This window comes from Lichenostomus cassidix, chromosome Z (genome assembly GCF_008360975.1).
Source record: "Lichenostomus cassidix isolate B80296 chromosome Z, HeHo_3.0, whole genome shotgun sequence".
Lineage (NCBI taxonomy): Eukaryota > Metazoa > Chordata > Aves > Passeriformes > Meliphagidae > Lichenostomus > Lichenostomus cassidix.
The window spans coordinates 72769207-72793883 of NC_139511.1; the positions used below are offsets into that span (position 1 = coordinate 72769207).

General features: G+C 45.5%; 2 protein-coding genes across 7 annotated transcripts; both read right to left on the reverse strand.

Moving 5' to 3' along the window:
* Window positions 1-865: 865 nt before the first annotated feature.
* On the reverse strand, window positions 866-14624 carry HDHD2 (haloacid dehalogenase like hydrolase domain containing 2). 6 transcript variants are annotated; one of them, XM_085043780.1, is made up of 8 exons: window positions 14484-14624; window positions 14076-14146; window positions 12019-12120; window positions 9554-9762; window positions 7226-7310; window positions 3910-4126; window positions 3093-3156; window positions 866-1959 (listed from the first exon to the last, which is right to left on the reverse strand). In XM_085043780.1, exons 3-8 carry the CDS (start codon window positions 12117-12119, stop codon window positions 1856-1858), a joined length of 780 nt encoding a protein of 259 aa, XP_084899906.1. In that variant the 5' UTR covers window position 12120; window positions 14076-14146; window positions 14484-14624; the 3' UTR covers window positions 866-1855. The 6 variants fall into 6 exon arrangements, with proteins under 6 accessions (XP_084899906.1, XP_084899901.1, XP_084899902.1 ...); XM_085043775.1 differs by having other exon boundaries at window positions 12019-12124; XM_085043776.1 differs by lacking the exon at window positions 14484-14624 and adding an exon at window positions 14273-14291 and having other exon boundaries at window positions 12019-12124.
* A 2223-nt stretch (window positions 14625-16847) lies between these two features.
* Window positions 16848-20499, reverse strand: IER3IP1 (immediate early response 3 interacting protein 1). The gene is made up of 3 exons (XM_085042407.1): window positions 20314-20499; window positions 18693-18794; window positions 16848-17854 (listed from the first exon to the last, which is right to left on the reverse strand). The coding sequence occupies exons 1-3, from the start codon at window positions 20402-20404 to the stop codon at window positions 17799-17801; spliced, it is 249 nt and encodes an 82-aa protein (XP_084898533.1). The 5' UTR covers window positions 20405-20499; the 3' UTR covers window positions 16848-17798.
* Window positions 20500-24677: the final 4178 nt, after the last annotated feature.

Below are 24677 nucleotides of genomic sequence, written 5' to 3' on the forward strand. Positions count from 1 at the left end.
CACAGGATTGTGTCCAGAAGGGTCTGGAATATCCCCAGGGAGGAGACTCCAGCCCTCTCCTGAGCCCTGCTTGGAGCCTCCCTGCAGCCAGGGACAGGGACAGACACCTTCCAGGTGCCACCTCTGAGGCACTGACAGTCCCTTTTAGTTCCAGCATCAGTCACAGTCACTTTAATTGTAAGTCTCCAGGGGAAATGTCTTCACAGGATTTTACTGATAGATCTCCCACCTCCTGCACCTGACTCTGACTCCAGGCCACTGGCTTCCCTCACATCCTTCCAAGCAGAAACCAACAGATTCAGAATTGCTGGCACAAAAACCAGATATGTGAATTTAGGCAAAACTGAAGGTGACAGTGTACAAAGGCCCACAGACACTATCTAAGGATGGCTTCTGTTCCTCAAGAGGTCTCTTCTCATGGGCAGAAAGCGACATGATGAGAGGAAACAACCTCAAATTGCACCAGGGAAGGCTCAGGTTGGATATTTGGAATTGTTTCTTCCTGGAAAAGATTGTCCAGCCCTGGCACAGGCTGCCAGGTGGAGCAGTGTTGGAGTCCCCATCCCTGCAGGGATTTAAAAGCCATGTGGATGTGGCTTTTGGGGACATGGGGCAGGGTGGCCTTGGCAGTGCTGGGGGAATGGTTGGACTCCATAATCTTAGACAACTTTTCCAACCTACATGATTCTGTGATTCATTCTTGTGTTTCTACTGCAAAATCTCCTCCACCCACATGTTCTGTTCCTGACAGAGACTGAATCTGAACATAGTAACCACCCACCAAGTGAGGCTGCAGAGAGACACTGTCACATGTGAGGAAATTCATTCATCACCATGGTTTTGTTTAACAAAAACAAGCATGGCCCATTAACACAAAACTGTATTTTCAATAAGGTTAATACTCCAGTAATGCATAATTACAATCTAATAATTTAACACACAGGAGCACTGTAAAACAACTGTAAAAGACTTTGATTATTACAGTTTGCAAATGGACCAGAAAAGCCATTTACCATCATTACAAAGTTGGTTCATATTGGGGGATGCAGTGCATAGGAAAAGCATTGCATGCTACAGAATTAAATTTCATTTTACAGCTCTGCTAACCAACTGTAAAAACTGGAATCTGTCCCCATGGCTTGTGAAGGATTTTTTCCCTAACATTAAAAAGAAACAAAAAAATCCCCAACAACAGTGAAATTTTGCAACTATAGCATTAATAGGACCCTGCTGAAGCCTAATTTTAAAAAGTCACAGTCTCTGAGGCATTTAATACCAGAGTTTTCGTTCTGTATCATTCTTTTTAATAACAGCATCTAATTAAAACATCTGTAAAATGCTGACAGTTTTTAATTTTATGTAAAAATTGAAAAGCAAAGAACAGGATCTGCTATAATGAAAGACAGCCACAGTAGTTATTATTAAGCAATGATGATATTTTCATTTAAGAGTCACTTGTAAACATGCATAATCTCTACCTTTAAGTCAGAGCAGAGCAGAGACATTCTCAGTGAAATTACTACAGGCCCACTGAGGCTCTGTGTTAGTGTTTCAGCTTTATTTACTTGAGTATTTTCAGTGCATGTTTTCAGTGTAACTTATTCTGCAGAAGGTGACACTTTTCCAGACAGGGTTTTTCATCAGGTATTCCTTGAAAACTGAAAATAAGTAAAACACTGCCACACTCCCTGTCAGTGTGACTGTGCTGGACCCACATGGATCCTCTGCCCCTCACAGCCCAGGCAGGTTTCTGATGGATGCCACGCATGCATTGGTCTTGGGACCTTAATTTTTGAAGCCAGAATGAAGGAAATGGTGTGGAACAGGTGTTTCTTCAAGCTAGCTGTTCCCTTTCTCACAGCATCCGCTTTAGGATATGTTCCACTGCCTCTGGGAAATTCTCACAGGTTAAGTACGGAGCTGGATTGATTTTGTTTTCATCTGCTGGTCGATATTTACCTGTAACAGATTAACACAATCATCCCTTTATTGAGCTCCTCTGAGTACCCTTTTTTGTCCCCCCGAAAATTACAGCCTTCCCATAGCAGTACCAAGGACAAAAATGCCCATCTGAGGTTCTCCTGCCACAAATATCCCACAAGGCTTCCCTAAACAAACCCTGAGCCCTACTGGAGATTCCTGCAGGGGCAGCTCTGGATCAAAACTAGTGTTAGTTGCAGTGGTTCACTCTGTTGTACTGGCAAATGTCCTTCTTGTAGGTTCTTAAAATAATAATGTGATTTTCACTTTTATAGAATCATAGAATCCCAGAATGGTTTGGGTTGGAAGAGACGTTAAAGCTCATCCCATTCCACCCCCTGCCACGGCAAGGACACCTTCCACTATCCCAGGTTGCTCCAAGCCCTGTCCAGCCTGGCCTTGGACACTGCCAGGGATCCAGGGGCAGCCACAGCTTCTCTGGGCACCCTGTGCCAGGGCCTCCCCACCCTGAAAGGAAAGAATTTCTTCCTTAAAATCTCTAACTTGAAATTCCTGTCTTTATTTTGAACCCAATACTCCCTGTTCTATCACTACAGTTCCTGATGAAGAGTTCCTCTCTGAAGATTCTTCTGAGGAAAAGCAGGATTACTTCCCTTCATTTTCAGTGTATCAGACTGTGTGGCAGAAGCAGCTGCCAACTCAGAGACCTTACCCAGTCCACGAGGCCACCAGCAACACTGACAGTACCTGCCAATCCCTCCACGTTCCACTTTTATGCAAAGCAAAATTACATTTATAATGACCAGTGTAATTACTGAGGAATGTCACCAGAGCTGCTGCATCAGATCAGAAGTTACATTGCTGTGACTGATTTTGGCAATCTAAGGTGTGAAAGTAACACTTCTGTATCTTCAGTGATTGCTGCTCAAGATTTTTGAGTCAGAGCAAAACTTCACACCTATAAGAGCAGCTGTCCCCACCTGTGACTTTGGTCACCCTGCCATCAGCTGGGGGTCTGTGCTGTGCTCTAACCCTGCTGTCACAAAGCAGCAGGGCTGCCCCAGGGCTGAGTGTACCTTCACTTTGGGGACAGGGTGACATCACTGAAGGCACCACTGTCTCCTGAAATGACTGATGCACTGAGTACTCACCTGTCCTTACCAAAATCCCACGCATGCCTGCCTGCTGGGCACCACCGACGTCATCCCTGCAGTCCTGGGACACAGCAGGAGAGCAGCTGGTTAGTGGGCACAGACAATTCCATAACCATTCCTGCTCTGCACATCACTTAAAATCAGTGACAGAGTCAAATCTTTCAGCTACCTGCCGGTCACACTGTCACAGGAACAGCTTTCTGTGTGCTCTCTGCCTGATCAAATAGCAACTGAAGTAAGAGAGGAAAACCCCATGGATTACCCATTAAATCAGGTGAACTTCCATGGAATCACTTAGGTTGGAAAACCCCTCTAAGATCATGGAGTCCAACCATCCTCCCAGCACTGCCCAGTCCAGCACTCACCCATGTCCCCAAATGCCACATCCACACAGCTTTTAAATCCCTGCAGGGATTGAGACTCCACCACTGACCTAGGCAGCTGTGCCAGTGCTCAAAATCCTATTCCATGAAGAATTTTTCTCTAATATCCAATCTAAAACTCCCCTGGCCCAGCCTGATGCTGTCCCCTCTCCTCCTGTCCCTGTTCCCTGGAGCACAGCCTGACCCCCTGGCTGTCCCCTCCTGTCAGCAGCTGTGCAGAGCCACAAGGTCCCCCTGAGCCTCCTTTGCTCCAGGCTGAGCTCCTTTCCCAGCTCCCTCAGCCTCTCCTGGTGCTCCAGACCCTTCCCAGCTCCATTCCCATCTCTGGAAAAGTCAGTCCCACCCTTTGGAAGCCCCTCTGCAGGCTCTGCACTCCACGGAGGGCAGCACTGCACTGCCAGGCAGGTGAGGAGGGTTTTGTGCTCACATACATCTCCGATCATGACAGCCTCCTCGGGGGCACAGCCAGTGCCACGCAGAGCCTCCAGGAAGAAGGTCTTCTCTGGCTTCCCCACCACGGTGGCTTTGGTGTCTGTGGCATACTCCAGCCCAGTCACAAAAGGTCCAGGTCCCAGACACAGCCCGTCCTTCTTCTTGAAATACCTGGCTTTATGGATCGCTATGAGAGGTGCCCCATCCAAAATCAACCTAGAGAATGAATGAAGAAGGGAGTACAAAAATTATATTGAAGAAATATTTACAGCTGAAGGCCTAACAGAATCCCAGAATGGTTTGGGTGGGAAGGGACCTTGAAGTTCATCCCATTCCACCCCCTGCCATGGCAGGGACACCTTCCACTATCCCAGGCTGCTCCAAGCCCTGTCCAACCTCGCCTTGGACACTGCCAGGGATCCAGGGGCAGCCACAGCTTCTCTGGGCACTCTGTGCCAGAGCCTCCCCACCCTCAGAGCCAAGAATTTCCACAGGTACAGGATGAATCTTTTGTATTTTGTATTTTAGCCTTGAAGGAATTGCAGTAACAAGTTACATAAAAAACCCACTAAGCCATTTGATGCATTCACGTCCCTCTGAATTAACCATGGGAGTTTCAGAGGACTTCCTTCCACAGAACCTCACATCCTGCTCTGTGCCCTGCAGATTTTCCTCACAGCAGACACAGCATCCCCCTGTCCTGCAGCAAGGGGAAGCTGTGTAGCTGCTGCACTAGAGGAATGCTCCTGGTCAACCAAGCACAGCAGTATTATTGCAGTCCTCCCCTTCCCAAGTTCCAGTGCAACAAGAGCCCTCCAGACAGCACCTGGACTGCCAAACATTTTCCCTTTGATTTTATACCTTCTCCAGGTAATGCAGGTCATTCCAGTCTTTATCACAACACGTAGGGGTGTAAAACACTGGCTGTTATCCTCTGGGCAGAAAGGAGGATTAATTTTCCCCTTAAACCCTGGTTTACCAAAAAAAAAAAAAAAACCCCTCCAAAAAAAGCCTTTAAGAAAACAAACAAAGTCTTGCTTTGCCCCTGCTGTAAGAGGCTGGCTGAGGTGAGCTGGATTTTCCTTGGAGGATGCCTGCAGAGCAGCCTGGAAACTCCGAGCAGGACTAAATGGTATTTCATTTCACTTAATTATCACAAACACTCCTATTGAATCAATGCATTCCAAAGCAAGCTAAACAAGAAGAGAGCTGGGTTGTGTTTCTGTGAGCAGCCAGACATGTTCACAATGGGAGGATGCCTCTAGGACACAGAAAAATTTAATTTGACAGCATCACCACAACCACTGCATTCAGCAGTTTGCAGGAGAGATCTCACCTGAGAGAATTCTTTTAAATGTGGCATCAAAATCCCACATATACAGAAAGAGAAATTTAGTCTCAGTCATTTCAAGTGGTGCCTGGAGAACGGCCATACTCTGTGTATCTCGTTTTGGGACTCATGTTGGGTTAGATTTACCCAAGTTAATGTTGGGTGTCAATGGAATAGTTGCCTACCAGGTAATTAGTCAGCCTGGGCTCCTCACAGTCAGTGCAGAGGAAAAGGCACTCCTAGGGCACAGTTCAACTGTCCTATTTTAAGCACTACGAGGGGAAAAATGCCTTAAAGTGCCTCCCTTACCCCTCCAGAGCTCAAATCTCCAGCAAAGACACAGGAGTCTGCACAGTAGACATCTGCATTTAATCAGATTCACCTCAAAGTTCTGCAATCCCAATGCAATTCCATTTTCAATGCAAGTCCCAAATGACTTATTTAACTGAGCAGTAAAGGAGAACGAACAGGGCAAGGCTGGACAAGAAGAGAATGTGTCAGTGGCTAGTATTTCCCTCAGGCCTAACAGAACCAACACCAGCAGAAGTTTATCCCTTACAGAGGACTGGGGGAAACACCCAGAACAAATCAGTGAGGTGTTACAGGTCAGACAGAGCCCATCCTGGGTGTTTTTAAGTGTCCCAGTCTTCAGCCCAAAGCAAACAATGGGCATTACTCAACAACTAATGTATACAGGACAGAAATATCAATCAATAAAATTATGTAAGCACTGGGATAATCAACGGGTTAAGCTCATGCAGTTGTGAAACTAAGAGTCCACTCATGACCCAAAGCAAAGCTCCAAAATCAGTGCTTTTGGCAAGGTGCACCATGGAGGCAGACAGGGTCAGTTTGGGTCAACACCTGTTGCTATGACATAGAATTGGCAGCAGATGAGGACAACATTGGCCTCTTACTGCAAGAAACCTACTTAAGACACTGGTGGGCAGTAATTGATTCTTCCTCTTTGAATTTTATGGTTCCAAAAAACAGATTAGGTGTTTGATAGCAGGGTTTTCACCAGAAGTCAAGGTGCCAAATTGTGTGGTAGCCACCATCCTGTGAGCCAAGAGGGAAAAGGGTTCATCACACACATCACCAGGGCTACTCTCATGGACAGGCTCACCTCCAGGGCCTTCAAGCTGAAGGCTTTTCAAGTTAAAATCAAGACTGTGGTGTCCAGCCAGAACCAGAGCTCATGGATGGTCAGAGAGAGATTTTATCTGATTTATCCCTTAGTCTACAGACAAAAAGAGCATTAGAAATAAAACACTCTAGACCAGCTCCATGGTCCACCTGGCCACTCCTGAACAGAAGATGCTTCAGAAGATACTGCTGGGTATCCTGCACTAGGTAGGTAAGGAATAATCTGCCCTAAATACTGGATTTCCTTCCCTATAGCACTCAGGCTTTGAACACAGAATCTGCCTCTCCTCTTGGAGAAGAGGAAACAGCCTCCAGCTGTGCCAGGGGAGGTTCAGGTTGGACATCAGGAGGAATTTCTCCATGGAAACAGTGGTCAGGAACTGGAAAGAGCTGCCAGGGGGGTTTGGAGTCCCCATCCCTGGAGGTGTCCAAGGAATGACTGGATGTGCACTCAGTGCTCTGGGCTGGGTGACAAGGTGGGGATTGGGCACAGCATGGACTCGATGGGCTTGGAGGTCCTTTGCAACCCAAAGAATTCTGTGATTCTGTGAAAGCTTCCCCACATCCCTGTTTCTGTGAATTTTCCCTTGAAGCGTTGCTAATTTTCCCCCTCAGTGAGAGCTGTAGCTATACTTCAGTAGTTCATTTAGACTGAAAGCTGTAAAAATGAGGTCTGGACTGCCTGAAGTTCACAGTGAAGAACCCAAATCCACCCAGATTAGTGTCTCCCCCACATGCTGCATAATGTGTGATATTCCCACCACCCTTTTCTTCCCAGAAAGAGAAGAGAGCCCAGCACAAAGCAGCCCTCACTCAGCCCCTCCCCAGGGCTGCCTTACCGAAAGGCTCTGTTCATCATCTCGTAGTGGAAGTGCTCAGGAGCCAATCCCACCACCACTGCATTGGGGTTATCTGTGCCAATCCCTGGGAAAACACAACAAGATTCTGAGCAAACAGGAATTAATTCACACTCAGCAGCACACAGTCAGCAAAGTGCATTTCACCATTTTAAGGCAAAAATGAGCATTTTCTGACACAGACATACCACAGAGACTGCTTTTATGTCTTTTATAAATGAAGAAAGGATCTGTGGACCAGGTGTTGGTCTGTCCAGACTGTTCCATCCTCCAGGAGCTGGACAGTCTTAACAGCAACTGTTGGATGATTCTGTCACTGCTCCCACTGAAATGCAGCAGGCCACGAAAATCCTCTTTTAACTGACTGACTGTTATCTGAGAGCCCCTCTCTACATCTAGTTATGTGTTTTGTAAGACAGGAAATCAGAAAGGTAAGTGAATCCCATCCAGTTTTTCTATTTCCTGTAGTCACAGGAAACTTCACTGACTGTTGCTCCACACATCAGTATGGTTATGACAATAAAGATGGTACTGCAGCATGGCCCAGAAGTTGTTACCCTAGATTAACTGTGGCTTTTCTGGAAGGTCTTTTTTTAACGTGGATTAGTGCCCTTGGGAACAGCTCCACTGCAGTTCCAGCCCTGGGCAGAACCAGCAGCTGGAAGCAGAGAAGCACCAATGGGAGGGTTTTATTAATGACATGTTAATCAGCTGCATCCTGCACTCCTGGAACTCGTTTTGTTCCACCTTCAAACACTCCCTCTGCACCTTTACCAGGACAACCAGAGCTCCTGGCTGGCTCTGCTGGCTGAGATCTGCTCCATGTCCCTCAGAGGGCTCAGCCAGCAAAACACCACTCAAAGATGGCACTGTGGATTTGTGACACCACCCAGAGGCATCAGGGTCCTCTAACCAGGAAAGGATTCCATTCATCCATCTGTGATCAACTTTCACAGAGAGATCAGCCAAGAACAGCTCAATAGCAGCCATTAGTAGGAATTTAAAGAATTCTCCACTGTACTTAAATGTTCCAAGAGCAGCACTGGGGAAATGTGAGCCAAACCCCTTGTAGCAAAAACAAACCAAACACCCCACTCCAGACCCAAGGGATACAGATAATGCACCAATGTGCCCCTGTGATACCCCTGTCTGTGTCATCTTTTACAAAATTAGCCATCAGCTCCTGCAAAACTGATGGAAAGACCCCAAAACCATGGAGATTTAACTGATTGAAATGCTCTCAGTGAAAAGAGCTGCTGCCTCTGCTGTTTCTCACCCAGGAAAGCCTCCTTGGGAGCACAAATACAGAATATTGCTGGGGGCTTATTTCTCTGGATATGATGTTAGGAAGAACAGATTGTCAGGTTTCACTGCTCTCACAGAGGATCTTCTCCTGACTACTGACCTCTCTGGAGATTTCTGACCAGACTATGACACCAAAATTTAACAGGAAACCTCTAGATCCTGGCAAGAATCCTGGATTATGCAGCCAAGAGATTTCAGTTTGAAAGGCAAGGGGCAGGGAGCAGTGGCAAGCCATCCATACATTTGCTGCCTTGACTTTAAATAAAAAAATTTAATAAACAACACAGAGTTTTCAACTCTGAGTATGTTAAAATCATGGGTATCTTTGTAATTTTGATGTTCAAGTGAGAACACATCACCTTCCACTCCCCTTATTGCTGAGGGAGGGAAATGGGAGCATCTGAAAACAAAGCAGCTTTTAAGATGACAATTTAGAGGAGTCAGGGTGATGAACAGAAGTGTCACCAGGGAAGGTATCCAAGTACGTGGGGTGAAACCTAAATGTCCAATATAAGCAAGAGTAACTGCCTGGAGATTTTGCATTTAATAATAATCTATTAAGAGAGAAACAGCCTCCTGTGTGTGCCTACATTCTGTTTTTTCAGCTCTTCATGAGTAAAATCTCTGCTGGAGATCTGGTATTGCACAAATAGATGCATCCTTGCTAAAAAAAAAAAATCAGCACTGGCAGGTGCAATACCCAATGACCTGCTGATAACTATTACTTTACTTTTTACAGTGGAAATTAACGGAAAGTACTGAATTTTACCTGAATTCCTGACTATTCCAAGGCCTTGGCTGCCATTTCCCCTGCTCCTCAAGAAGATACAACTTCAGGCTGTTTGGTGTTTGATTTAAAATGAAGAAAGGCCCTTTCTGACCTTGCAAAATTCTGTATTTCAGGCTCCACCATGTCTGGCGCTCTGCCTATGACTGAGCGCACAGCGCTTCCTTAGCTGTTCATTAACTGTTGCTCGCTAATTAGCTGTTTGCTGAGCACCTCACCTGTGAAATCAGGCAGGGCCTTGTCGTCCACCAGGAGCAGGGGTCGCACCTGCTGCTGCTCCAGGAGGTTCCTGGCTGCTGTCAGGGAGGTGAAGATCTCGTGCTCTGCAATGTCAAACCCCAGCCCCGTCAGCCTCTCCAGCAGGTCCTTCTTGCTCTCCTTGGTGGTGTTGGTCACAAACCGGACGGTCAGCGGGGCACTGCGCAGCCTGGGGGGGACAGAGGGGGTCACTGGACACAGGATCCTCCTGTTCCCACACCTCTTAGGGGCTAAAAAACCACCTGAAGGCTGGCAAGACCACACAAAAGACTGGTGCCACACAAGAACTGCTGTGATGTGGAACAAGCAGCAGGAGTTACACCTGCCAGACCAACACAAGTCTCCCTCTCCTCCTCTCCTCTCCCCTGGAAATTCCCAAGGAAAATGGTGATTCCAAACTCCATCCCCACAGCAGCAGCAAATGCATTTATGTTAACTAATCTGAAAAGCCTTTTTTATTCAAACACCATAATAAATAAGCCACTCCTGCCTCCTTGATCAAAATAAGCCAACAAAAGGAGCTTGTTGCTGAATTAATATATTGACGTCCACTGCTGGGTGAATTTCCCAGCAGCTGTGGCTCGTTCAGGATGCTCCAGGAGCCTGTGTAACCTTGCTGGTGGTTTTATGTCAGCTTCTGCAGCCATTTCCCCCTTTCCTGAGGAACACCAGTATCACATAAAACCACATTATTGCCCTACACTGACAGTAAATGCTACCAAACCATCAAATAATTTTAAGTGACAGTTTCAACAGCATTCCCTTTAATTATTCCCCCACCATCACTTTCTCTGTTGCTATAGGAACAAATACTGGCATCAGGACTGTGTGGAGAACATCAGAATAAAGTTGGAGACTTGCTTGCACCTGCCACTTCCTTCTGTTGTTTGTCTTTTGTTTTACACTGACCCCTCACAGGTACCAGCTGGTAAAAAAGTCCTCTGGCTGACAATAAAACAAAACTTATTTTTTCCCTGTGGACCTCAGTGGGGAAGTATGAATGTAGTGACCCTAAAAAAGGCATCTTTCAATTTGTTCCCTAAGCAAGCTGCATGCCAACCATTCCAGCTTCTCTTCAGGAAGGACAGAGACATGGATTGGCAGAGAAGAGCATGGGATAATAATTTTTTTCAAACCCCCAAGCAGAAAGGCCTGACTGTTCTCTGATACCTGTTTTCCATACCTGTGGCAGCACATATATACATACATATATATAAAACCATATATATATATATATATATATATATATATTTTCAAGAACATTTACTGTCCCCTGGCACAAGTTCTCCCAGCAGCAGGAAACACAGTGCAGTGAGTGAAAGGGCAATCAGTACCCAGTGTTTTAGTAGTTTTTTACTTCCTTTTTTACTTTGCAATTTTACATCCTTAGGACACAATAATTTCCACAGCATTACCTGTGGAAAATGCAGCTTTCTAATCCATCTGTGAAGTTTCCCTCTGAGCAACAGTCCAGCTGTTTAAAACCCTTAGCAGCCCATACAGCTCCAACAGAGAGCTCAGTTCTGCTCCTATATCCTGATTAATCTCTAGTGTCCCAGATTCTTACTGTGTCCTCCTGCATTCACCACAGTATCATCTATCACTCCGTGATTTTTCCTCATCCACTGGAAGATGTTCTCTTCAGGAAAACAGTACCAATATTCCTGGGACTGTGCGTCCTATTTCACCTCTGACTTGGCTGGATTAAGTTGTTTTGCTGTGCCTCAGTTTCTTTAGACACTCTTTCACCACAAGAGAAAGAATTAACTGTCCTGTTTATTAATGTGTTGAAATTCCTACAAAAGATTTTACAGGAATCTCTTCTGTAGAAAAGTATTCTGCAGAATACAGGCTGTATTATCAAATGCTTCTCAAACTAAAGACAAATGAGGTTGTTTACCTAGCAGAAACTTTAAAAACAGCAACATAACTGAGAAAGTAACTGAGAAAAGCCTGTCTGAATGAAATGAGAACTTTGTAGACCTTGCCTTGCTCTCTAGACCAAACTTTTCTGTTATCCTATTTTATCTCAGCACAGACCTAAAAGCTCTAGCAGACAATCAGGTTCCTGCAGTTAAAAAAAGACATGAGGAACAGCTCAGGTGAAATGACTTTGGGGTTATTCACCTGAACTCAGCTTTGGCCACAGCTGTCTCACATGTGAATCACTGGGAACACCTTGAACATTGGGGGTTTTCTGTCTAGAAAAGGCTCAGAAAACACAGAGAGAGGCAGTGAGGAAAGCAGCAGTGGCTCAGGTGACACCAATATCTCCACCCTTGGCTGAGTTCTCCCGGCATTAACTCAGCTATAAAGAAAAGCAGGACTTGGCCACGTTTGCTCCAGGCCTGCTCACCACCCATTCGTGCAAACAGCACTGACACAGCCTCCCAGAGGAAACCTAAAAAAGAGGAATTTCACTTGCCTTTTGAGGGCCTCCTGGGCACCTGGCACGGCTGAGTCCTCGACGTGGAGAGTGCCATTGAGATCCACCAGCACAGCCTTCAGGGCACGCCGTGCTGACATCCTGCCTGGGACAGAGAGTGAAACCTCAGAGTGCTGAGCACACAGCAGCAACACCACCCAGGGGCTCAGAGAGGCACCTAACCCGTGCCAAGCCTGGTATTGCAACACCACTCACGGTATGAAATGGGTCCCTTTACACTGGGGGATAAAAGGCAGTTAAAAAAAAAAAAAATATATATATACATAATTGAGGGGGTAGTGTGGTTTTTTCCTAAGATTCTGCCTGTGGAAATCAGGTGCTGTTTGTTCTTTAAGGGCATCAAATTAAAAAAAAAAAAAATTTCTCTGAGTGGCTCAGGGGTACTGGGGAGGTCATTAGGTCTGGGACTGCTTGGCAAGAATATTTCAGCAAGCCCCACCGACACCAACAGGGAAAATAAAGACACAGTGCTCTGGTTGTAAAGCTGAAAATGCTCTGCCAAAGTGGATATTGTTAATTTTATTAGTGTAAGGGAAAGCTGGGTGATCTAGCCCACACCACAGCCACTCTGAGGCTGCTTGATGGTGACAGTGAGGAATCTGCACATTTTTAGCCTAGAAGCTCCCAAGGCTTATGGATATCCAGCATCCTGAAGGAACAGCCAGGCAGTTTTTATGGGTCCATGAGACTCAGCCCAAAATAAAAGTCAACATTTGAAGGGTAAAGGCACCGGGGAAGGAAATGGAGAGGGACGTTTGAGTCACCTGGCTAAAAATCTGTCTCCAGAAACAAACACTTCCCCTCACGTGTGCTGTAAGTGCTGCATTTGGCTCTGTGAGCAAGGCTGGTGAGCTGTTTCTCAGAAAATGCCCAATGCAGCTCCAACACAGCAAGAGTTTCTCCTGTTCATCAGACAACAACCACCTGAAAAGGCTGAGAGAACTGGGATTGGAGAAGGGAAGCTTTGGAGTGACCTGACTGTTGCCTTCCAGTGCCTGAGGGAGCTGACAGGAAAGATAGAGAGAGACTATTTCCAGGGGTCTGGAGGGACAGGACACAGGGAATGGCTTCAAACTGGCAGAGGGCAGGGAGAGATGGGATATTGGGCAGGAATTCCTGGCTGTGAGGGTGGTGAGGCCCTGGCACAGGGTGCCCAGAGAAGCTGTGGCTGCCCCTGGATCCCTGGCAGTGTCCAAGGCCAGGCTGGACAGGGCTTGGAGCAGCCTGGGACAGTGGAAGGTGTCCCTGCCCATGGCAGGGGTGCCACTGGATGAGCTTTGAGGTCCTTTGCAACTCAAACCATTCTGGGATCTCTCAACACTACAAATGACCATAATTTTGTGTTCAGCTGGTTTGGCTACAGACAGCGTGCACCATGTTTGTACTTTAAAAAAAGCACAGAATAGTCAACACCGTGATGGGAACCAGCCCTAATAGATTTGTATAAGTTTCATCTTTGCACTTTTATAAATGGTCATGTGAGCCTGGCGTCTCAGGTACACAACACACACAACAGGAAACTTGGAGATTCCACTATCATTATTCCTGCTGGTTCTCCACAATTAGAAAATAAATGAAAATGCTTATTCTATGGTGCATCTGTTGATATGAAAGCCAAAGTCAAATGTTAATGATACACAGCTAAAAACAGAACTCCGAAAGGAGCTTAATCAGTTCCAGGGGATATAATAATAATAACAATAATATAAAATAAAATAATATAAAATAATATTGAAATAATATAAAAGAAAAGCAATATAAAATTAAATAAAAATAATATATTAATAAAAATAAAAATAATATAACATTATTATTATTATTATTATTATTATTATTATTATTATTATTATTACTATTATATTTTGCTCTACATTTCCATCAGCTCACAAGGTATTTATCTGGGAAATATGGAAGTTATCTGCAAAGCCAGTTTTCAGGACAGCCGAATTTTAAGGACAAAGCTCGTGGATGGGCAATGAAGTCCTAAAAGCCTCCTGAACCTCAGTTTTTACAATCACATCCCAACGAAAACTCACCTTGTCAGGACAAAGGGACCCCCCGCCCCGGTCTTTGGGACAAGGACACGAGGAACTCAACAAGACACAACCTGAGGGAAAGAGGGATATATTCTATAGCAATAAATATGATTTTGTATGTCCCTCGAGGGAAGGATGCTGATGGCACATGAGTGTCATCGCCGTGCCCTCCCGTCCCACAGAGCCCCCGTCCGCACCCCCGCCGGCAGGGATGGTACCGCCCCTTCCCGCCAGCTCACTACGGGCAGGCGGGCTGGCCCATCTGCCAGGACGGGGGAGTCCCGAGAGCACCGGGCTCCCCTCTCCCTGCGCAGATGGTTCCGCCCGCCCGTTGGCTGCTAAAGGCGGCGGACGCGCCCACGCGGAGCAGAGGGGGGAGCAGCGCGGCGCGGCTCCCCCGGCACTGACCTGTTCCCGCCGCCGCCGTGGCTCTGCGCGCTGCCCGCGGGGTCCTGCGGAGCCGCGGCCGCCCTGTCCCCGCCGGGCCACCCGCCGCCAGCGCCGCAAGTCAGAACCGTAATGCCGTGGCTGTGCTCACAAACACACACCGAGCTCAGCGCGCCGCGCTCCCGGCGCCGCTCCGAGTCCGCAGCCGCGACAGGCAGCGCGACAGGCAGCCCGCGGGCCCTGGTGCGCATCGTAACATGGGAATGGTTATAAATTATATAAATTACACCCGTTCTGTCCATTATATTCGTATCGTTATACCTGTTATGGCCTCTTTAGCCTATATACCTGATTTATAATCATATCCTGCGTGGATATCATCATCAGTCATATAAATTATATCCATTATATCCAATTATTATATAAATTATATCCATTATATCCAATTATTATATAAATTATATCCATTATATCCTATGTGGACGTGTTTATATCCATACTATCCATTATGGATATCCATAACTCACATATCATTCATCTATCAATAGTATTATGGATATATTATATCCCGTATGGATATTATATGTAATCATGTATCCATGTGCCAATATTTTATATATTTATATACAATGTGTAAAAAATTTTACACAAATTATGTTATCATGTCCATATATTGATATATCCATAATACATCCATAATAACTAGTATGTATATAAGACATTGGGAAGAATTTATTTCAGTTATAGTTATATAATTAAATACATTAAATTATATCCATAATATATCCACAGTGACTAATCTACTTATTATATCCATACATGTATATTTTATAACTACATTTATAATGTTATATGTTTATTTTCATAATAACAATTTTAATCTATAAAATGTATAAATGTAATATATCATTTTGACTATTATTAACGTGTATATATGTATATGGTAACTTTATTCTGCACATTCCGTGCTTTTGCAGAACCCAGCCAGGCTCAGCAGCAGCAGGGTTGTCCCAGAGCTGCAGGAAGCCACACAAGGGGACAGCAGCAGCGTGGCTGTTCCCCAGCTGTCTCTCGTGTCCCCTGCTCATTACCTGCAGAGCTGATGATCCTCAGCTGCTGCCCCACTTTGAGTCGCTATTTTTCATCGGTCAGGTGGAACTTGTCCCAGTTTTGCTCCATCCAACACAGGATTCCTTCTGCTCCTTCTCCCTGCGCGTGCCCAGCTGACTCTGCCCGTGTGCTGGGCCTCTCTGAAAGCAGAGGGAGAGGGGGAAATCACTTTTCACCCAGTTGTTTAAAGCTGCTGCTCGCAGTCTTTAATGTCGGCTTTTATTTCAGTAAGAACTAACTGTTGGAACAGTCAACAGATGTGAAAATGGAATTAGACAAGCTGTGCTTCAAATCGCTCGGCACTCCCGGTGCCACAGCCATGGAAACGTCAAACATTGCTTTTCTCACAAAAAAAATTCCATAGGAATATAAAATGTCCCCCCCACACACTGCCCTGTTTCCATGAGACAGATCTGTGAGAACAACTGAACCAGGCTGTACCCTCTCCACTCTGATTTATAAAATTATCATCATGAAGAAATTACCTCTAACATCCACATTTTAAAATTTAAAGATCCTGTTGTGCCTCAGGACAGCATTATGTCTCATGGGGTTTGCTACATAAACCAAAACACAGCTTCACACAGAGATGATACCAAAATACAGCTGCACAGCGAGGATTTACTTGCAAGTACCACAGGGATGAGGAAAAAAAAATACATATTTCATGTAAGAGCAGTAATTCTGGCATGTGGAACATGATGAAGCCGAGTTTTGAGATATCCCTATGTACACAGAGAGTTAGGAAAGAGAATGCTTAACTTGGAAATTCAGGATTTATTTACAAAAATCACTAAGGAAAAAGAAAACAACATAAAACTCTCCTCTTGCATATATTTTACTCTGCGAAAAACTGACTGAAGATCACTAAATGCATTTACATGTTTTACAGATTCTTCTTCATGTACAACAGTGTATGCCTTAGTAATCAAGACATCAGGACAAGAGGTGATCAGCAAAGCTACTTTAAAATAATGGGACTGCCAGGTTCCCCTTGGCCTCCCCTCTTTTAAAATAAAACACTTTAGCAGAGGAACAGATATGAGTTCTAACTTTTCTAAAAAGATACACGAGAATCCCCTTTTCCAATTCAGACCTAACTCAGCAGTCTGAATTGAGACAAGACTGGTATCAAAGCAATTAGGAACATTCTCTGCGACAAAACTGCAAAATCACACCCCGAGTTTCACTTTCAAAGTCGGTAATTTAACAAATTGCGATGATGATGACGATGGAGGGTGGGGGAAGGCGCACTAACAAAAGAGGTTACAAATATGCAGGTTTTTCACAAAGAAATGCATTTGAAAAGCGCATGGTATTCACCTCCCGTGGTATTCCCCTCCCATGTTTCCCCGGAAGCTCAGAATACAAATGGTTCCCCACTTTAACCACAGTAATCACCACGCAAAAGTTTAACATAAATTTTAAAAAGTGTAATAACAATCCTTGACAGAAGAATAACAAATGCTAATTGCTAATATCCCCAAAGTTAACATAAGAGTTAACCAGCTTTAGGTACAGCTTTTATTATTTTTTAATTTTTTTTTTAATTTTGCACTGCAATTGCACCCATTTTCAACAGACTTTACCATCAGTGTGCAATACTGATTTTAAGACAGTATTGCAACTTAACACAGTATTCCAATCAAAGCAGGAAAATTCAGCTTTCAATGTTAACCTGAATCAGGACTTTGCTCAGCTGGTTTTATGTCCCTCCATATCACAGCTGGACTTCAATCCTTTATAACAAGCATCCTTAATAACACATTCTCAGAGCCTAATTCATATTCTCTTAAACAGTTCCATGGTAGTAATTGAAATGAAAACAAACACATTGTTGTTTTCCTCAATTTAAAAACAAATTGGAGAGCGTACTGAAGGAAATTCATCCCTGAGTAACGAGACATTTAAAAGCTGCATCCCATTGCCAGTCACTGCAACATCCTATGACATTTACTCTAATAATTAATCAACACTATGAACAGGCAGCAACAGAACTGGTCACAGTCCAATGTGTTTGCAGCGTTGTTGCATTGATCCCGTGATCCTGCTTAATGAAACTGCAAGGGAACATTAGGGAAGGGGATAAATAGAAAGAGTGTCTTTTATTATTTTAAGTTGAATGTCAGATTGACAGCTAAACCATGCTGGATCCCAGGAAACTCAGAGCAGTGGTGGTCAGCAACTGGCTTCTTTGGATGTCCAAGGGATTTTCACCGGGTGTCTTCAACCAAACAACAGAAGCAGAATGATTGTGATGGAGTTCAGGGCTATTAATGGCACTACAAAGGGGGAAAAAAAGAAATTATTAGTGAAAATTTTCCTTTCCACATCCCAAAATGACAGAGCTTCATATAATCTTGTGAGAACACCTTGGGACAAGGAGCAGAATCCATCAAAATTTTAGAAATACATTTAATTTTCCTAGGCAAAGTTGGGACCAGTGGAAGGAGCCAGGCTCTAATCCTAGGATACTAGACATCAGCAGGAAGCAACAGCAGAAGTGTTTTTCCACTCCGTGTTTTAACTTTAACCCAGAGACTTTAGTTCTGTTTTAACTTTAACACAAATAATTCTTTTTGCAAATGAAATCAAACCATCTAAAAGTCAGTTTCCATCCTTGGCTTTCCTTTGCTTTAGAATAAACGTTTTGGTTTTTAGTCAGTGGTGGACAAGACAGGTTAAGATTTGGTACTCCCTCTCTATCATCTTCATCTACAAAATTAATTTTTGGGGTGCTTCATAATGAAGAAATTTACCAGTAACTTAAAAATTAAATGTATTTTGCTCCCCATCTTTTGAGGCACTAAGCCTTTCAAAAACCCCAGAATTACATTTCCCTCACCAGGTACTTCCCATAAAATTGGATTTAGACAAGGTGATGCCAATTGCACACTTTGGTTGGTCACCAAGCTTCCTCCCAGCTGCTGAACTCCAAGAGAAGGCTCAGCAGGACCAACACAAGCCAGAGCCAGGGAATGTTTTCACACTTTTACCAAAACCAGGGCACTTTTGGTGACACCTGCAGAATCCTACAGAGTCCAGAAGTATAGATCAGTGCAGAAACAAGATGCTACAGATCGTATTACTCTTCTTATTTTCATTATATTGTGCCCTTACCTCTCATAACAGTTCGTATTGATCGAATCAGGTTTGTTAGCTGTGCTTTAATTCCTGGTTCCTCTCCAAATCCTCCAATGCCCTGATCACTTCCCCAGCCAACTGTGTCACATAAAAACAGACACACACATTAGAAAAAAACCCCAAAACCGCACAACAAATGCTGTAATATTAACGAGCAAGCCATCCTGAATATAGCTTATACTTACATAGACAGACAGCCCAATTAGCCTTATTTCACGAGCAGATTTTAATACAACAGGCTGAAAACTGTTAAAACTCACATGAGGCAATGACAAATCCATGTTTCTGTAAAGGCAACCCTCACCTTTTTAGCACATCACTGTTCCCTGCATGCCCACAGTAACACGTGAGTTCATCTGGGCTTAAAAAAACATAGCTGTCAAAATAAACCCAAACCACCAGCAATAGGTTCATCATCTTAAAAATAAAATGGCAAATAATTGCTGGGGATGAAGTGATGATGCTTCAGCACTGACAAATGAGCCACACGACAGAAAAATGGACAGCACAAATTCCAAAGTAGGGGTGACGATTTTTGCAACTGCTGTAAAAGAAAATTAAAACTTTTGAGGAGAAAACTGGACAGTTTTCTGAGCATAACAGGAGTCCTGAAGTTTTACAACGCCTGGACACAATGTGATGGGACCAGGGATGTGTCCAGGAATTTCTAAGACCTGCTGATCACAGGCCTTACCATTTAGCAAGGAGCAGCTCTCAATACTCCCAAGTTCCACTGCCCAATCTGTGCGCTTCTGTTCTCCAGAGACCACTTTTGAGTGATTTCTGTTCCCCGTTTCTGGTCTGCCTCGCTCAGATGGCACCAAGCTTAAGGGTGGTGGGCAAGTCCTGTCCCTCACCAGCCTTGCCAGCTGCTGCTGGCCACTGGGATGAGCCTGGAGCTATTCCCAAGTCTCACGAGGATCACAAGTGGCTTCACCCATCCCACTAGTCCCCACATCTCCTTTTTTTTCTTCCAGCTGCTTGTCAGGAAAGCAAAAGAAACCCCCAAAGCCAAACTGAGCAGATCCCTTGAAGCGAATCCAACCGGGGGGCGGAGGAAAGGGATCCCCTTCTGCACTCCTGCCAAAAATCCTGGCTCAGTCTGACGTGGAGAAGTCACGATTCTCCACACCAATGGACTGGGAAATCGTGGATCATTGGCCATTTCTTTCCCACGGCTTTGCAGATCTTTGTGTCGGTGGATTTTCTCTGTTTTGCAGGGCTTTGGTTTCTTTAGAAGGACAAGGATGCCCAGCCCTAGGGACCCCATGGACCGACAGGCGCCACCTCATCAAAAACCAGGCACGGCAAGAGAAAGGAAACCTTTGCACCACACCAAACATTCCGAGGCGCGGCACGAAGGGCAGTGAAACAGTTAAAAATGGACGGGGAAAAAGAGGCAATTATGGGGAGGGTGGGGAAAGAGCAATTATGCTGTGGGGGAAGAGGGAGAGACAAAGCTACAACCGGAGCGGCCGGGAATTCATCCCCAAAGCCTAAACCCACTCCCAGCCCCAATCCCCTCCCCCGTTCGCTGATGCTCGCACCGCCGCAGCCGCCGCGCTCCCCGCCAGGCCGGGCGGCCCTCCCGGCTCACCGTGGCGGAGGAAGCGCTCCTCGTGCAGCACGGCTACGGCGTTGACGATGAGGAGCGAGGCCTGCAGCAGCGAGTAGAGCGTGAACGCCATGGCCCGGCGGGGCGGAGCGGGGCGGGTCGGGTCCGGGACCGGGAGCAGATCGGGAGCGGCGCCCGGCAGAGACGTGGCGGGGCGAGGGGCGTGGCCTCCCCTCAGGGGCCGGGGGCGGGGCTTTAGGGGGCGTGACCACCCAACCGCCCGCCGGGTGCGCGGAGGGGGCGTGGCTTTTGGGGGCGTGGCAATAAGGAGGCGTGGTCTGTGGCCCCGTCGGACGGGGCGTGGTGTAGGCTGGGGCGTGGTTTAGTCGGGGGCGTGGCCTCTCGGCAGCGCTGAGTTCGCCCAGGGGGCGGGGTCCGGCAGGGGGCGTGGTTTGGGGCGTGGCCTGCGGCTCCCGGCAGCCGCGTCCGGCTGGAGGCTCGCCCGCCGATCCCTCGGGATATTGCGCTCCTCGGAGCCGCTCGGAGCCCTGCGGATCCCTCGAGCCCGTGCATCTCTCAGAGCCCCGTGGATCCCTCCGTGCCCCTTGGATCCCTTGAAGCCTCTCGGGTCCATTGGATCTATGGATCCCTCTGGTCAATGGATCACTTGGATGCCTGTGGATCCTTCGGCTCCGTGGGTCTCTCGGAACCCCGTGGGTCTCTCGGAGCCCCTTGGGTCCACTGGATCCGTGGATCCCTCGCGTTCGTGGATCCTTTGGAGCCCTGTGGAGCCCTCCAGTCCGTGGATCCCTCAGAACCCCGTGGGTCCCTCGGAGCCCTTCGGGTCCACTGGGTCCGTGGGTCCGTCGGGCTCTTGGATTCCTCGGAACCCCGTGGGTCCATCAGAGCCCCTTGGGTCCATCGGATCCGTGAATCTCCTTGGTCCGTGGATCCCTTGGAACACCGTGGATCCCTCGGCTCCATGGGTCCTTCAGAGACCTTTGGATCCCTTGGGTCCGTTGATCCGTCAGAACCTCTTGGGTTCCTTGGGTCCGTGGATCCCTTGTGTCCACGGATCCATTGGAGCCCTGTGGGTCCCTCGAGTCCATGGAGCCCTCGGAGCCCCGTGGGTTCCTAGGAGCCCCTCGGGTCCGTCGGATCCATGGATCCCTCGGGTCCACGGATCCCTCGGAGCCCCTTGGTTTTCTCAGGTCCGTGGGTCCTTCGGAGCCCCGTGGATTTGTCAGGCCCGCGGATGTCTCGGAGCCCCATGGACCTCACAGCGTAGGTTGTGACATGGGAAGCTCCACTCGCCGTGTATCAAGTGGCCTTTGGATCAGAGTGGGAGTCAGGCTCATCCTCATCCTCCTCCGTCGGTAACGTGGTAACGTGGAATCTCCTGGTGGTGGGAGCTGGCAGGGGACTTCACCCGGCGTGGGGCAGCCCTCGTGGCCATCTGTCATCAGCAACCTAACGCTTGTAGAGTTAATAAAAAACCATACACACTGCAAATGCAAAAATACATGAGTTTATACTGATATTTAATCTTACGGACAGAATGTGTTTTTCCACGTGTTTTCTCAGCACATTGGTTTTTCTTATATCCTGACTGAGGTTTCTAGCAGGAAGTCAGCCCAGATCCCAAATGTGGTTTGTCCAATGTGGAATGCTGCAGAATCCAAAGCAGAATCCAAAAGAAAACAATTATCTTTTAGACTGGATTGATCAGGGCTCCTGGGAGGTTCTGCAGTCAAATAATAAAATAATAGCAACTGGAGCTCAGGGATGCTGTATCCCTGCTGTAGTTATTGTAGTTCTGTAGTTATCCCTGTTACAGTTATCCCTGTATTGTAGTTATGGAGTTATCCCTGTGTAGTTATTGATGCACAAATTGACTTTTTTTTCCCATTGCCTCTTTCAGTCCGATTGGCTGAAGGGGGCAATTTGCATAATCCCTCCGATTTTATTTCTCACTAATCATACAATACACAAACCCCTTAACTCTGGTTGGTTGGTAGCTTTTATTACTCAATCAAGGCACAAAGATTTGCATAATCACTGTGTTTTGATGATTATTAAATCCGTTCGCTGTGATAGAAATGGGAACTTTGTGCTCAGTGTGGTGGACTGGAGAGACCCCATCTCAATTCTCTGCCCTGCCACAGACTTCTGACACAATATGAACAATTATTCACCATTTTTCAATATTATGTCTCTGTGCTCTGTGTGAAGATGTGAAGATCCACTCACCAGCCAGTGAGGATCTGATACTTCAGCAATTAATTAGGTGTCAGGAGTGTATGATCAATGGATGCTCAGACACCACTGTAATCAGCTGTGAAAAAACCCACACCTCAGCCTCTCTTTGTGTTCATCTTTCCTTGCCAAAACACCCACTTTGGTGCAGTCAGTGACACAATATTGTGTGTCTTAGTAATTATTATTATTAAATAACATTACATTCTAATAACTGCAACTGGAGGGAAGATAAAGCACCCCACCACGAGAACCACAGCATATTTTCTTAATCATTTACTCCCAAAATTACTACTGTTAAATAAGGGAGATAGAGCACAGAACAAAAATCAAGCACATTCATCAGAGTTTTGTCATCTCGTCCAAAGCATTTGTCATTTCAGCCTCAAAAAGGAATATAGTCTCAATTCAGGGTAGTGACTACCACATCTATTGCAGTTCCAGTGAGCTCAGTATTATTTTAAGCCTATACTGAAGTGTTTACTTACATGAAAACTCATTTTTTTCCCCAAATGCCAGCTTTGATTCTGAAAACTCTTATGTGTATGATTAACTTCACTTCATAAGTCAGCAGTTTGTGGGAACAATCAAGTGTACTGACACATGTGAACCTGTACTTGCAGGCTGAGGAGGTCCAACAAAGCTTCTGTATTTCTCATCTAGATTTTTAAATTTGGTACCACTGCAAAACTCCTAAAAAACCATAATTTTACCATTTTAAAATGGAGCCATTTCTAGTTGCCTAGTGGCCCCCAAAATTTGGGGTGTTTATGATTCAAATCACCTTTTTCCATCTGTAAATAATAAAAAAATGCTTATCTTGGGTTTTGCCAAACTCCATACAGGCAAAGAAAGTCAATATTGGGCCGAAAAATTTCATCCCAAAGGTCACTACTAATTTTTAAGAAGTTCTGAGTGGTGGCATATGATGGTCTCACAAACAGAGCTGTTTTTCATCCTCAGACACAACTTAGGACATTAGGGCAGTAATTCTATAATTAAATACAGATAAATATGAAGGTCACTGAGATAGATATCTAATAACCACCATTATCAAGTAGCATTTCCTTGGCTACATCCTTATGGTATCCAACCTATAAATAAATGCTAACCTCAGCCAAGAGTTAATGCTTAGAGTCATGGCCCTGGAAAAAAAAAAGAGGTTTTTGCAATAAGTGTACAAGTTATGGCCTAGTATTTTTACCCATAATTAAGATGTATTTCCAAAGAGCAGCTGCCATCAAGCTGACATAAACTTGACATGATTTTCCCCTTAGTAAAATCCATCATGGCAACTTAGCAACCACATGAGTCTTATCTCTGAACCATCACGTTACGTGGTTGAAGGGAAAACCAGATAAAGTTGCTTGCATTAGAAGGAAAGGGGCTTTTTTTTTTTTTTTTTTTTAAAATTCATTAAGGTGTTGTGTTTCAGTACAGTAAATTCCTATGGTGTCATCTGCAGGGTGCAGTCAATCACCATAAAGGAGAGTTTTAAACCACCTTACAGATGTCAAAGGATTAAACTTCAGGCTGGTGAAGTATTGTGAAGGCACTGGTGTTTTTTGCTCTCAGTTTGTTGCTCAATATTCTCAGACAGAGCACTTTTCCATGGGTCTCACTGTCCCCTGCACTTGATGAGAATCAAGCTTGCTGCATGGGAGTTTTCAGGGTTAACTGAGTTTAATCTTGATGAGAAAATACCAGGACAAAGGAAGACCTCTTATAACTTCAGCTCCAATGTCCTTTACCTCACTTACCACCACCATCTTCTGAATTTACTTTCTGAACTAGCTTTAACCATTTCCTTCTTTAGACATTTTACATACCCAGACATACACATATCAGTAAGAACATTTTGGGGGCACAGGAAAGCCTGGAAATTTGCCCCAACAATCCCAAGCTGGAAGTGAAGAAACGCATTTTGTTGGTGGCAACTTTTTTACCGACTCCAACCATAAATAACTTCATTAACTGAAAATCTTTGTGTTAGTGAAAAAACACGGTTCTGTGTCTCAGCTAAGTGCTATAAATAAATCTAATAGCTGAATTTCAGTTAGACTAAAGCCTTTGTCATCCCTTACTCATCACACCTATAGCACCGTTGAAGAGCTGTAAAGGTTAATGGTGCATCCGGCTGACGTAACACA

Bases quoted from the DNA above. Each gene is read 5' to 3' on its own strand.
- HDHD2 (XM_085043780.1), bottom strand. From the start codon at position 12,119: ATGTCAGCACGGCGTGCCCTGAAGGCTGTGCTGGTGGATCTCAATGGC. The intron at 7,311-9,553 runs GTGAGGTGCTCA...GTGTTTTCCCAG, and splicing joins GGCCCTGCCTGATTTCACAG to GGATTGGCACAGATAACCCC. The intron at 3,157-3,909 runs GTATGTGAGCAC...GCTGTGTCCCAG, and splicing joins AGGCTGTCATGATCGGAGAT to GACTGCAGGGATGACGTCGG.
- IER3IP1 (XM_085042407.1), bottom strand. From the start codon at position 20,404: ATGGCGTTCACGCTCTACTCGCTGCTGCAGGCCTCGCTCCTCATCGTC. The intron at 18,795-20,313 runs GTGAGCCGGGAG...TATGTGACACAG, and splicing joins GGAGCGCTTCCTCCGCCACG to TTGGCTGGGGAAGTGATCAG. The intron at 17,855-18,692 runs GTAAGGGCACAA...CCCCCTTTGTAG, and splicing joins AATACGAACTGTTATGAGAG to TGCCATTAATAGCCCTGAAC.